The following is a 14179-nucleotide window of genomic DNA, read 5'->3' on the forward strand; positions in this document are numbered from 1 at the left end:
AGTGTCTTTGTGTAACGCAGGGGTGTTTGGCTTGCAGGACTGTCTGCTGAGGGAGACCTGAGGCTTCTCCTCCTGAGAGCATTGCCTCCGGCTGCGTGCTGGAGCTGGCAGGCACATTAGCCCTCGTGCAGACAACCTGCTGCCTGTACAGCCACACCAGGGACGCTCCATCACAGATAAGTTTGTTCTCCTTGTCATCTGTCTGAACCTCAACTAAACAGCCAGAGACTGCATGTTCCTCCTGCTCCTGGAGTGATGTGCCAAGGTCGGAGATGAGGCACAAAAAGGAGAAACCAGTGTTGTTCCTTCCCACCCTGTGTCTGGTCCCAGAATGAACTAACAGTTTCACTTTCTTAGCCTGCTGGTCTGAGGTCTTTCTCAAGCACCAAATTCATATAAAGAAAATAAATGACAGCTCATAAAAACTCATCCAACTGCAATCTCATATCCCTTTATACATTACACTTCTAGTAAAACGTATAGGACTAGTAAGAAAATTAAAGCCTAAACTCTGTCTCATCAGAAACTATAAACTTCCTGGAGATTTTCTTTTGCCTTTCCCTAACAACATACAAAGGGTATCAAAACAAACAAATCTTCCTGTAAATACTGTAAAATAAACTTGGCATGCCATCAGTAAGAGAAAAGGAAAGACAGCCTTTCCCCCACAAACAATTTATGAGGTTCTGCCTCTTTCAGATCACCTCTCTCACTCCTGGTAGTTTTGCAATTTGTATTTGCAGTAAAAGACAAATGTTGAGGGTGTGGGGGGAGGCTTGGTTGTTTTTTGTTTTTTTTTTTCCCTGCCAGTAATGTTTCAGGAAAAAAAAAACCAAACGCAAACGAAACCAAAGGACAGTGTCCGATGCCGAATCTGCTAGCCTCACTGGAAGTACGCTCATCTGCCCAAGCAGTCTGGCTGAGGCTGCAAATGTGGGGAGTGACAGGGGAGGAATGTTTTGTGCTCATTGTGAATAGACTTGAGTCAGTGAAGTTTGGGAGAGCATATTTCGAGTACCTCATTATGGTCCACAGAAGCTGCTGGTACTCAAGCGTGTGCTTAGGAATAGCTGGCAGTCTGCTTTGCTCTGAATGCTGGCTGATACGTGACATTGATTCCTGTTTCCTGTAGGAAGGAGCTGGCATTTCCCACATGGAACTGGAAGCTTGGATAAGATTTGCTTCCCAGGTTTAATGCTGTCAAGCTGGATGCTCTGATTAAAGGCACTCTATGTAGTAATTAAAAAACATGTAAATGTTTTTTCCTGCACGCTGGAAACCCCTGCATTTGAGATAATGTCTTACATATTTCAAAGCAGCAGGAATTGAATTTTTTTACATTCTGAAGCAACCATTGCAAATTTGCTTAATTCTGGGAAAGAGTACTACTTCTGAAATCCTGATATTAATCAAGAAAAAATGCTGCTAAATCAAATGTAGGTTTTTATTATTTTTTAATCATGAACCTGCTTCCTGACCAAGTGCCTCTACAAATTCTTGCTTTAGAAGAGTCTGGCCATCTTTGTCTAGTTTGTCTAAGTGACAGAACAGAACTTTAAATAGCAATAGCTTCATCTGTAACTAGAAAACCAAACAAACCTGTCTTTGCAAACTGTTTAACAGACCATTATAAATATAGTAAGATAGCATAAGTAAAGCTTGTGCCTCTTAACTTTGACCTTCTAAGAATAACAAAAAATGTAACATTTCTAGGGTTTTCCCCGCTTTAATAGCAAGATGTTTTCTCTGAGCCCCTCACATCATATATTATAGTTGTGTTTTCCAACTCCAAGACTCTGCTCTTACTGTCCCTGAGCAACAACAGATGAATATACTATCAGAAAGACAAGAGCTGGCAAACTGTAAATACCACAACTGAGGCCATCATTAATACTCAATGCTTTGGTTTAATGGCATCAACTGCATTTATTATACTTCAGATGGTTTAGGGTAACAGACAAAATGGATGTGTATATTTTATATTCTGGATGACTAACCAATTTAATCTTTCTAAATGGATGAATGGTTTCAAGGTTTATGAGAAGCAACACTAATGCTATAAAGTCTGCAAGAGAGCCATTTGTAGTGAAGCCAAAGCCGCAAACTTTTATAATCTTTTTTCCTTTTGTTTAACCCTTCCACCTGCTGCTCAGTCTGCTTCTCTTAGTGAAATGAACCGTATTTGTTAAGGTAGTTTTGGCTACTTGCATTTCACTACTCTTAGAACGTGTATCATCCAAGTCATTAGCACCACATCTTAGTACATGAACAGTAAAGGACCTTCCAAGAGACTTCACCAAGGAAAAAGACTTCTTGGACCTAAGCAACGAGCAGACTTCATAGGCCACTTCCCAGCCTCTTGTAAGCAGAAAAACATTGGTCAAATCTCCATCTAAACTAACAGAGTTTACTCCAAAACTGTGCAAGTTTGTCTCTCAATAAAGCACTCAGAAATCACTTCCCTCTTGACAAGCTCTTGGCGCTGCACTCTTTCTGCTACAGCTGACAGGGGCACGGGGAGAAGGACAAGGCTGTGTTGGAAGACAGATGGAAGCGTGGGTTTCCTGGTCCTATGTGCAGGTGACACCATCTGAAGCTCACTGGTGAAGAAGTGGGACTGGTCAGACACCCCCCTTCTCTCCTGCTCCCCTTTACTGAGCACATCTCTGGCCACGCGCGTGCTGAGGTCACAAAGCAGCCACGGCTTCATATCTGCTATGCAGTAGTTAAAGTGGAAAGTGTAAGAGCGGAGGGAAAGGCAGTGCCAAGCAGTATAACAGGAGGCAAAAATATATTGTGGCAACGTGGACTGATCCTATAAACAGTGAGGAAGCCTTAGCAACATGCCTGCTGCTTTCTCAGAAGGGGAAGGGCACTTGTTAACAAACGCTTTGTCAGGTCAATGTGCCTTACTGCAGATTGTTATGTCGAGGTCTCAATGTGTAAGCTGTTACTATAATGACATGCTCTGAAAAGAAATACCCACTGAGGCAGGATGGAGAAAGAGAAAAAGAATCTGGCTAAGAGATATCTGAGCAGAAGATGTTTCTGCAGTGAAGTTCAGCAGCTACAACATTTTTTTCATGAATCAGCTTCCGACCCAGCCTCTCCCTGACAAAGGCACGTACATTTTAAGAGGGGTGCCATAGCTTCCATTGGCACGATGAAGGCAGTAGCATAGCGTCTGCTGCACAAATTCATGGTGTGAGTTTGGGAGTACAGTGGTGGGAGGTCAGCTAACGAGCTGAACAAAAGAGAGGATACAGCCTTGCTGTGCCTTACCACAGGCAAAAGTAGGCAAGATCAGTCTGTACTAGTTCAAGCTCTTTCTCACTGGTATAACTGTGTCTGGGGGTGGGAGATCACAGAATCATTGAGGTTGGAAAAGACCCTTGGGATCATCGAGTCCAACCATCAGTCCTACTCTGCAAGTTCTCCCCTACACCATATCCCCCAACATCTCATCCAAACGACCCGTAAACACATCCAGGGATGTGACCCCACCCCCTCCCTGGGCAGCCTATTCCACTGTCTGACCACTCTTTCAGTGAAAATTTTTTTCCTAATGTCCAGTCTGAACCTCCCCTGTTGCAGTTTAAAGCCATTCCCTCTTATACTATTGATAATTACCTGCAAGAAGAGACCAGCACCAACCTCTTTACAATGTCCTTTCAGGTAGGTGTAGAGAGTGATGAGGTCTCCCCTCAGCTTTCTCTTCCTCAAACTAAGGAGTCCCAGCTCCTAGATGTACCAGGCCTAACTCACCTGCTGGGATCATCACTGACTCAAACCAGTTATGTGGTTTCCAATTTGGTGAAATTTAGACTCTTTGGATTTTTAAATATTTATTCTTCTCTTTCAGCTGGAATTCCCTGACTCTTAAATGCATCTTATTAAAATCAGAATGTCCTAAATCTCATACCTTAATTCTACCTGAAGAATATTTTCATTTAATTACCTACAAACACATTGACTAGATCTTGACTTTTCAATGTAAAGACAATAAATTACACAGCACCTGCACATATGGAAACAGCTTGTAGTACCAAGATGAAAGCTATTAGTCAGGTCAGCAACCACCGACTCAAATAAAAGAGATAATAAAGAAGTGAGATAATAAAAAGTCAGTCTAAATAGATAGAAGGAGGTATTTTTCTAACAAATAATACTATAAAGTTGATGAATCTCTGAGTTTAATATGTTTAATTCAACATCAATAATTCAGCTCAGCTGACATATGACTTAATATGTCTTTACTTTTCTGTGGAGACTAAGCAATATACATTTGGATTCAAGCAAACTGTTCTATATTTCCAGCCTGGAAGATTTTATTGGAAAATATATTTCCCTTTTCAGCTTATACACACCAGGCAACATAAAAAAAAATGTTGATCTTCCATGAAGATGCGCTGTTGGACTCCGCTTTCTGCAGTTTTTAAATGAAGATGCAGACTTTCTAGACTAACTGTTTTGGACGTCTTGCGTCCAAAACTCCTTTTATTTGATCTTTCTTCTGTGTAATACCCATTCCCCAAGCTTTCTACTGGGAGTTTTCAGAGGGAACTCAAAGATGATGTGTGAAAAACAAATTAAAAGAAAAGATACACTAATTCCCCAAATATTGAAAAGAATAGTCCCATAAAACTAGATGTTACTATTAGAACACGTCCCTGATTTTGACTGTAGGAGTAAATTTAACCTCCAAAAAAATATCACTTGTGTTGTCACTCAGCATAACACACCTGTAACCGGAGCTATAATACCCTGGCTGTTCAGAAGAAATAAATCATTGTTTACAGTTAATCAGGTACTCTGTGGTTTCAATAAAGTCTGCTAGCTGTGTTATTGAAATCCACTAACTAAACCTTGCACTCAAGTGTATGTGGCTTTACGATAATGTCAAAAGCCCAGGAGGTACCGAGTGAGTCATAACGTCCCACTGCTTTTTGAATTATTCCAATTTTAAATCCACAGTTGGCAAAGAAACAAAGAACAATATAATAGGCATTTGATGCTGTTCTCTATAGTGAACTTTTTTTTACCCTAGGACAGAACTTGCATTAAGCCAAGGAGTTCAGTGGTATGAACTTTTATCAGAACATGCACTTTTATTCCTTAGAATGCTTTTCTGGCTACAAAACAGCTGATCAGACACTCACACTTTCCTTAGTGAGGTATGATACTGCACTTAAGATGAATGTTTGGAAACAACACAGCTGCTAAAGAATATTCCTACAGAAGTCTTATAGCACTATTAAACTAACCTGAAACCACAAAGTATACAGCCATGTCAATGATAGGCACTCCTATCCAATGTGTCCCTTAAGGTGCTCATTTCTCTGTTTTCATTGTTAGGAAGCATCCTGTTCCTTTTGTGATGTATCTAAAGGTTATCTCCACACTTAAACATTATCAATTTAATTTTCAAGTCACATCCCTAATGAGTAATGTCTTTTCTTTTGACATTCATATCACAATACTAAAATCATGTCAATACAGTATTTCTAAACACCCTGATATCAAGGCTGGATATATAATACTCTAAGTAGTGCCTAATGAACAAAGTTTCTTAAATAGCATTAGAAGTCCCTGAGACTTGTGTGCTGAAGTCACTTGGTGGGGGATTTACTTCAGTGAAGTTCAGCATTCTGAAAGTCAGGTATCTACTCAGAGATTGGTATCTAGGACAGCTCTGTAACCAACAGAAACAGGTCTCCTGAGGGTGACCTGCCCCAGCACTGTTGGGTGACAACACTGGGCACCGTGAATTGCTCACTGGAGACATCACTCTTCCTCCACTGATTACTGAGGGATCCTTGAACTTGAGCTAAGCACAGACAAATCCTACCCTCACATGCTTCACACCCATCACTGCCTGACTGATAGACTGATCAGATTGGTTTGCTTTCCGATGATGTGAGCTCTGCGATGTGCTGCCTGGTCCAAAGTTATCAGAATTGTGTTATGGAGAAGAGGCTGCTCCTTTTAGGATTTTCTCCCTTCTTTGCATGTAAAAAGGATTATGGAGCACTCCTGGGTCCTTCTAGGGAAACATGTTTTCTTTAGATACAAGATAGGACAATTTCCTGTCTTAATTGATAATAATCTATCATTAACTAGCTTTATTTCAAGATTTTTTTTTTAATTGATTCAGCAGATTGCAGTACTGTGAACCCCTCTGAAAGTACGAGAATTACTCACCTCATAACAAAGTCACAATTAAAACCTCAGCAGCATATATTAAAAATAGTAAATGAAGGCATCAAGAGCTCTGCAGAAGGCCTAGGGTTTGCTCTGTGAACTGATTTTTGGCAATTGAAAAAATAAATACATATGCATACTATTATACACATACATATATATATATAGTTTTTATATAGGTGCATATATATAAAACTAGCAACAAATGGAACATTTCATAAATATCCTGCTAGAAAATTAAAAGATATGAGCAGTTAACAAGGGAAGCCAGAAAAACTGTCAGCAAATGCCCTTCTGTGAACTGCGAGGTAAATCAATTAATTTTAAAGGAAAAACTTTACCAACATTTGTCTTCTATCTGAATTAGGAGCTTTCACATAAAAAGAGCCATTTAGATCAGGGATTTACCAAAATTAGAGTTGCCTTGTGCCAGACATACATGCAGAGAGAGGGGCGGGGGTGCTTGTTTGGCCAGATCCATTGCTGGTGAAAACTAACACAATCCCATTGACTTCAAGTCAAGCCCTGCTCATTTATACCAGCTGAGAACCTGGCCCCGTATCAGCACCGCAGACTTCTGCTGAACTGGCCAGGGCAGGAAGCTTTGCTTTCAGAATTACATATAGTTTTGATTTTCTATTCTTAGAGGCAGTGGTCATCTGCAGCTCCTACTGAAGTCAAACTCAGCAACTTGGGAAGGAGTAGACTTTTATTGCAGCACATGAGACCTGCACAGCCCCACTCACGGCACAGCTAACCCGGGAGAGGCAAAGGCAGCATCCACCCCCCCCATTTGTTGGGCTACAGCCACAGGTCTGAGCCTGCTCCTGCACAGTCGTGTGTGTGTGTGTGTGTGAGACAGAGCTGTGGAAGGGTATTTGTCCTAACGCTCCCTTCCCAGTGTACCTTATCAAGCCCATCTATTCCAATCCGATGCTCAGAAATAATTTTCTTCAGTTTCTCATTACTTCATTCCTCTATAATGGTCATAAAAGCCCTCAAGTTTTCTAAACTTTACCTGATTTTTTAATATACTATTCAAGTGAGAGATGTTGTAGAATGATGGACATTCTAAACAGGGTTTATTTTTAAAAAAGTTTGAAAATCAAAATTCCAAAGAATATTGTTGCTGTTTTGAAATCAGAGAAGTATATTCTAGCACATAGTATAACATACCTCCCTGGAAGTCATTGCTCAGCTGCTGACCCCTTTTATAACCTGGAGTAAAAAGTAAAGTTTTAAACAGTAATCTGCCTTTTAACTCACAGTGCCAGGAAAATGAACTGGCCAAAGCAAAGGAGACCAGACAGTGCGCTTGGACTGGCAAGTAACATTTGTGCAGTAGAGAGCTGGTGGCTTTTCCTCTTTCACAGACTCTGCTGGGTTACACACTTGGACAAAATACATTACCGAGGTCAGCCTTGACTTCAAATCCCCAGTAAGAGTACGACTCCAGAGCTCCCTAGCGTGCACAGAGCGGCTTTTCTCCTTTTTGCCTATCATTGTAAATACCAGGCAGCAAACCTTTTACTCTTTTATGCTTTATTCTGCCTGCCTCTCACCCCTCCTCCCTCAGATGAATTTGGCAGCATAAAGTGAGACATGTAGCCAGGCTTTGGGCTTAACTAGATCGCTGTAGCAGAATGGGAAATATGCAGATGAAAGAAAGTCATAACAGGAAGTAATTTCCCTTTACTAGGACATGAGCCTTCACGCTGCTGACCTGGCTGGCTAGCTCGCTCCCATCTTCAGGCTATTAAAAAGCTCATGTCCCAAAGGCAGTAATTTGAATCAACTGGGAAGGTTCCCAGATAGACTGGTTTTCATGTCTAAGAGGGAAAACTTTCATGTGTCCTATTTTGTTCCCCTAATAAGCTATTCTCCTGAGAAAATCTGCTATAAATATTTATCTGTTGAGAACCAACAAATTCAACTTCTCCATAACCCATTTTCCTTTAAAATGGGGAAAAGGCAACCCCTACTAATCTAGTTCAATCTGTTTTGTGTTTGTGCTAAACCTTCACTCACAGAAAAACTCTGAAGAGGAACATCAGCGCGTACTGGCCCTTCCCAGCCTAGAAAGTAACCACAAAATCTCCAGTGAAAACTTTTCCACAACTTCCCAGTCCCATAGAGTCATAAAATTGTAACCAACTAGATTATCCTCTAAAATATATTATTGCTTTTAAAACGACTACTTGGAATTAAGGCAAGCACACCTTCTGGTCCATTTTATCAGCACCCTGATAGCCATTGGCACAGCACAGGCTTAACAAAACACATAAGTAAAAGAAAACAAAACTTATGTGCCTCTAGTCTAGGAAACTAAACCCTTGTCCTCTGTTTAACTCCTGTAGAATGACATTTTTCTGAAATGAATGACTTCTCACTGAAAGTGTTAATTCTCATTAAATTTTATTTTCTGATTATAAATGTCCTGAAAATAGATTCTTTTTTTTTACTGCTTCAGAAAGAAGAATAAAAAAATCAGCTGAAAGTCTGATTTTTTTAGGAGTCCAATAAACTTCTATGCATGCCAAAACCAAATAGTCATTTCATGCTTCATTTTCACATCCCAGTATTTGGACAGCATAAGGAAGCACAGCACTGTTGTGCATGGAACTGGGTCCTGTGATGACCCTTCACAGCTCAAATTAAAAGTCAGTTTATTACCTAAGAGCAATCAAGCTCAGCTCACCTATGGTGTGTCTAGTGCACACCGGACAGCACACAGCTCCAGCACATGAATGCTAGATCCAATTCTATTTGCCACAAAAGAGGTTTAAAGTGTAATCTCTTAGAGGCTATTCTACTTTCATGTTACACAGAGCTTTTCTCCTCTCTGCAGTTTTAAAAATAAGATTTTTGTTTAGGATTTAATATCTCAACTGATTGCACAGTTCAATGAGAAAGTCGGTGCTGCCTCAGCTGTCAGAGCAGTGGAGCGTTCGCAGTCCCAGCACTCCTGGGCGAGCAGAGGCTGAAGACTGACTCTCATTTCATAAAGGTAAACCAGTAGATTTTAACCACTGTGGATCCATGGTCTAATTCTAAAGGATATAGATCTGATTCTGAAGGTAACTAAGGAAAGCAAAACAACTGCTAGGAGCTTAAATCTGTTGTACAGAAGTCTGCACTTCCATGGGGAAATGTTTAAGGACCCACAAACCAAAAAAACCCCATTGCTTTAAACAACGTGCTGTGGGCCTGTGTTTCATGAGCAAGAAAATTCTCACCCAAGTTCAGCACTGAAATTCCATACTCCCAGGACTCATGTGGTTACAAAATAAATATAAGATTCAAACGAAGTATTAAAAAGAAAAAGTTCTGTTTGATGCAAACAGATCAAGCACAAAAAATGTCAGAGGAAAAATAATAAAAGGATCCCAGGGCAGGCAAGTTCTGCAGAAGCTGAGACGAGTCTGAATAGCCTCAGACTAAACTCAGCCTAAAGGCATCTGTCAGGAGCAGGTAGTATGGCCTCTGGGAACCGTATAACTTAATTTAAAAACTTACACAAGTCTCTAAAGAGATAAATTCACAACAAGATAGAAAGAAAGAAACACAGGCCAGCACCTCTGCAGGTGTGAAGAATCATTATTCTTCAATATAAGTAGTGAGGGCAAGTTTTATAAGAGAATATTATGTCTGTGTTTCAAAGGACCTTCAGGCTTTGGCTACACATTAATAATAAAACATATCAAGTATTCTAGTCCATAGGGCACACTTTTAAGGATACAGTTTTAGTAGTATATTTTCTTTTGATACAGAAAAGGGAGTAACTGTTTTAAGAAGTCTTTATATGACTAACCACTTTTCATGCCAAGGACTCTGCACTGGCATCCCCGTATCAGTATATAAGAAAAAACGAAGGAAAGAAAGTTAACTCAAACTAGCAGAGATTTCTCAGTATGAGAGCAATCCTCAGACAGAACAAAATGCTGAAGTAGAAGAACGATGGCTGGAAACACCAGAAGTATCATAAGTATTTCACAGCTTTCATTACGGGCCCAAAACAGTATTTTCTTATCATTTTTAGCTACCCCTACTCTGTCATTAGTCATCCTTTGAACACTAACTCTCACTGTTCCCTTGAGAATTTGAACCAAATGAGTGAATAAACCATGGACAATGATACGTACAACCAAAAATCTTTGCGAAACCTGCTTACTGAGTACAAATCAAAGGAATATTGAAGACACAGAGGTGGCACCTACTATTTTTTTTAAATAGTAACAAGTCCAAAGGCCTTCTCTACAGCATTGAAGGGTCTCTTCTGCTTCAGGAAGAGGAAAGAACCACAGTGAATCCAATAAAACTGCAGCTGATGACTCCTAAATCATAGTGACCATTGGTAAGAAGCTCATTGCCTTACTTGAAGGCAGTCTGACGGTGACAAGACAATTAAAAGAGAAAGAAAACATATTCCTGGTCACATTACAGCCTGTTAGAAACCTGCCATTTACCTTCTGCCATTGATGGACTTTGCATCAGCCTTGAAGTATCTGAGTCATGTGGACATCATGCCCATTTCCTACAACTTTCACATATTTTTCAATATTTAAAGCACTGTAGTCCCAAAACCTTAACTCAGTGTGTAATGGTTTTAACATATATTTTACGTCTTAATTTGCCATAATAATGTGGCTGTAAGCTGCTGTCATTCGCTCCCTTTTTCTGACCTTGGAAATAAAACGTTTAATCTCCATGGGATTTTCCTGGCGAGGTATTTTAAATCAGTGCATATGTACATACTTCTCTATATGTTTTTTCAATTTTCCTAAAATATTCTCATATGGGCAGACATGATGACTAGACATGTTTCAGTGGTGCTTGAAACTTGATACAAGTGGGTAATTTAACCATGTAATTGAACAATATTACAGAAACACAAGGAGTTTCCTAGCAACAAAAGGCCTTGGACATCAAGATGGCAGGCAGCAGCTAACATTGCAATTGTCTGACCTAACTTGAGAAGAAATTACACTGAAAAATGTCCTTCTTCCTCTCTCAGCAGAACTGAGTCTCAGATCACTCATCTCTTCCTGAGGGGCAAGAGTAAAGCGTGGAAGAAGCTCCCAGCTCACAAGGCTGCGCTACTCAGTGTCATTCCTGTATTAATTCCTGCCTTTAACAAAGCCTCCTGACACAGTCTGGAGATAAGAGCATTGCTTAGAGCTGTGGGTCTAGATTGAAGATGTGACACAGCTCTGTGTGACCCTCTGAATAACAGCAAAGGGGACTTGGTGTGTACGTGACATCCTGGAGACTTGGGCCCTCCTGTTTACCTTCCCCACCAAGTCCCACATTTCATGTCTGACCTAGACAAGTCCCTTAACCTGTCCTTCAACACAGGACAACAGCACTTCCCACTGGGAATAAATACATTCAAGACCACTGACTTTCAGACAGCAATGACATAGTCCAGAAGGAGAGGATCAGGGGAGACACCTGCCCCTGGACAGATGCTAGGAGCTGTTAACTGCTGCACCATGGTGGTTTCCGCTGGTAAGCCCAACAACCCAGCTTGGCTCAAGGCTCCGAAGGCACTGAAAAAATTCCTTACACCCTTGCTATGCTCGGAGCTTCCTTCAGTTAAACAACAACATCAGTCCCTATTCCCAGTTACATCGTGACTTCATTTTTCCATCTGAAGTAGCTAACTGTTGCTTCAAGAAAAATGTCAAAAATTGCCTGTTTTCTGAATGAAAACTTAAAAGTCTTGGGCAGAGAAACAAAACCCTTCCAATACAAGGATGATGGTTTACTGGTATTTCACTAAAATAGTAACAGCTATTTGCATGGAGTATGTCTATAACAAATATGTTTGTATAAAACTGCTGCCTTGCAAACACCATTCTTTTCAGCATTGCCTTTACAGCTTTGGAGGCACTGGCTGCTTTCACAGCCAAGTTTGCCACCGCTATGGAAAACAGGCTGCACATGCAAGCCAGCTGAAGTCATACAGACTGAAAAGGGCTAGGGCTGCTGCTGCTACCACTGTAAAAATGTTATTTGGAAACCGTCTTCTCAGAGAGCTGTATAAGGAATCAAAAATCCATGGTAGGGATACAGGCTTGATGCTTTCCCATTTTTTAGCAATGACTAATACAAAAAGTCTCTTATCTCAAAATAAAACATTTCTGCCCCTTAAAGGCATATAAACAGACAGGGCAGAATGGCCTTATATAGCTGGCCTCCTAATGTCCTCTTCACCACAGTGTCTGAAGACCTGCTTGCACTGTACTCTCACAACCTCGACCAGTGTGGATGGAGAACTATGCCAAAGCCTTTCCCTTCCTCAGCTGCAAGGCAGAGGGATGTCCCTCTTGATTTCATCAGAAGAGTTGTACAAGAACAGCCCAGAAACACGGCCAAAATCAAAAAAGAAAATGAGAAGTAAAACACTTCAACATTCAACAAGCGAGGCCAGAAATAGTTTTGTCATTAATCTAACCGAGGTAAGTGACATGCAAGAAATACAAGCCTTTTGGTGCCTAAGGGAACATAGAAGCATGTTTTAGAAGCAGAACAACACAAGCCATTTCTTCTACAGATTTGTCCCTTATGTACAGCTGTTTGCTGTCTAACAAGGGTTGAGTTTGTAACTGCAGTTTTCTTCTAGGGAAGACACTGGGTCTTGCTATGATATCCATCTGTCTATTTGCATAAGATTTGAAAGAATCCAATAATCCAGTAATTACAGTATGGTGTCTGTTTTCAGTCAAACAACAATTAAGTATGGGTAGAAAGGAATATTTCTATTTCCTTAAGATGCTTCACAGTATTAACTGCTTCAGATAAGAACACAAAGTCAGCTCCAATTAAGTTTTTGTATCTTGATCCTCAAAAGAAATATAATTTTCAATAGTACAACTGGAGTTTCACCTTAATTAGCAAAAATAAACCTGTCAATGCTTATGCCAAATCTTAAGAGACATTCTCAAAAGTCTTTTTCTAAATGCTTTTTGCTAAATGTTTTATCTACAATGCACACTTCATGACAAGAGACCTTGTGAAAATGTTACTGCTTCAGGGAATCACACAAGACTTAAATGGCAGCAAAGTTCTCGTTATAGCTTTTTCCCACGAGTTTCCTGTACAAGGTAAAAGCAGATTATGTCAGCACCAGACTTGCACTCTACTCTAGAGAAACTCTGGAGTTTCTCTACTCCAGTTGAACATGACAGTATTTCATTGTGTCATAATGCAATACCAGATCATCTTCGTATGGTTTTCTTAATCCAAACCCAGTGTTTAAGTATAGTTGACCTCAGATTTAGACAAACCTGAAGAACTCTGACTACAAGATTTCTGCAGTATTTAAAGATCTCATCACTCACCTCTCCTCTCCTTTTTTGGTATGTTCCTACAAAGTCCAGTTAGAAAAGATTGCTTTCACTCAGAACACAGGAATTTCTAGAGAGTTCTGCATCATCTTAGGGTTTCAGTTTCTAAGAGAGCTCATTTCTCGTTTACTATCAGAGCAAAACATCAGCTACAGGCAAAAAAGGGTTCTAGCTGAAGTTTTGATGTTCTGATCTATGACCTTAGCTGTGACAATGAGGGGTGGTAGAAAGCACATTTGAACATCTCCATACTTTGTAGGTCCCTATCAAAAATGCTGACATGAAAGTTCAGGAAAACAACAAGAACTTCCAAGTAAATACATTGGAGGCATTAGCGTCTGTTTGACACTTCACATGTCTTTCTGCAGAAGCAAAAATTGCTTACCTTTAAGAAAATGAACCTTCTCAAAATCTTGAATATTAAGTAACCCCAATATAAATGCAAGCCTTGAAGGATCAATAGCTGCCCATTGAATAAAAAATATGCTATGACAGGAGTCGTGGAGTAGTATGTAGGTTGATACAACGTGGCACGAAGAATCCTAAAAAATAAAGGTCACTGTTAATAGTGCAAGATTTCTTCTCAGCGATATTTACAACTATTTTTAATTCCAAATTCCAAACATTAA

The 14179-nt window shown here is 40.1% G+C and overlaps 1 protein-coding gene across 1 annotated transcript in view; it reads right to left on the minus strand.

Annotated features, from left to right (window-relative positions):
- Positions 1-14179, minus strand: part of CERS3 (ceramide synthase 3) — a 29638-nt gene that overhangs the window by 1896 nt on the left and 13563 nt on the right. Inside the window, exon 9 of the mRNA XM_074917253.1 lies at positions 13936-14092. Coding sequence (XP_074773354.1) covers positions 13936-14092 — 157 coding nt within the window. The remainder of the gene's footprint in view (positions 1-13935; positions 14093-14179) is intronic.

Source organism: Athene noctua, chromosome 13, assembly GCF_965140245.1.
Source record: "Athene noctua chromosome 13, bAthNoc1.hap1.1, whole genome shotgun sequence".
NCBI classification, from domain to species: Eukaryota; Metazoa; Chordata; class Aves; order Strigiformes; family Strigidae; genus Athene; species Athene noctua.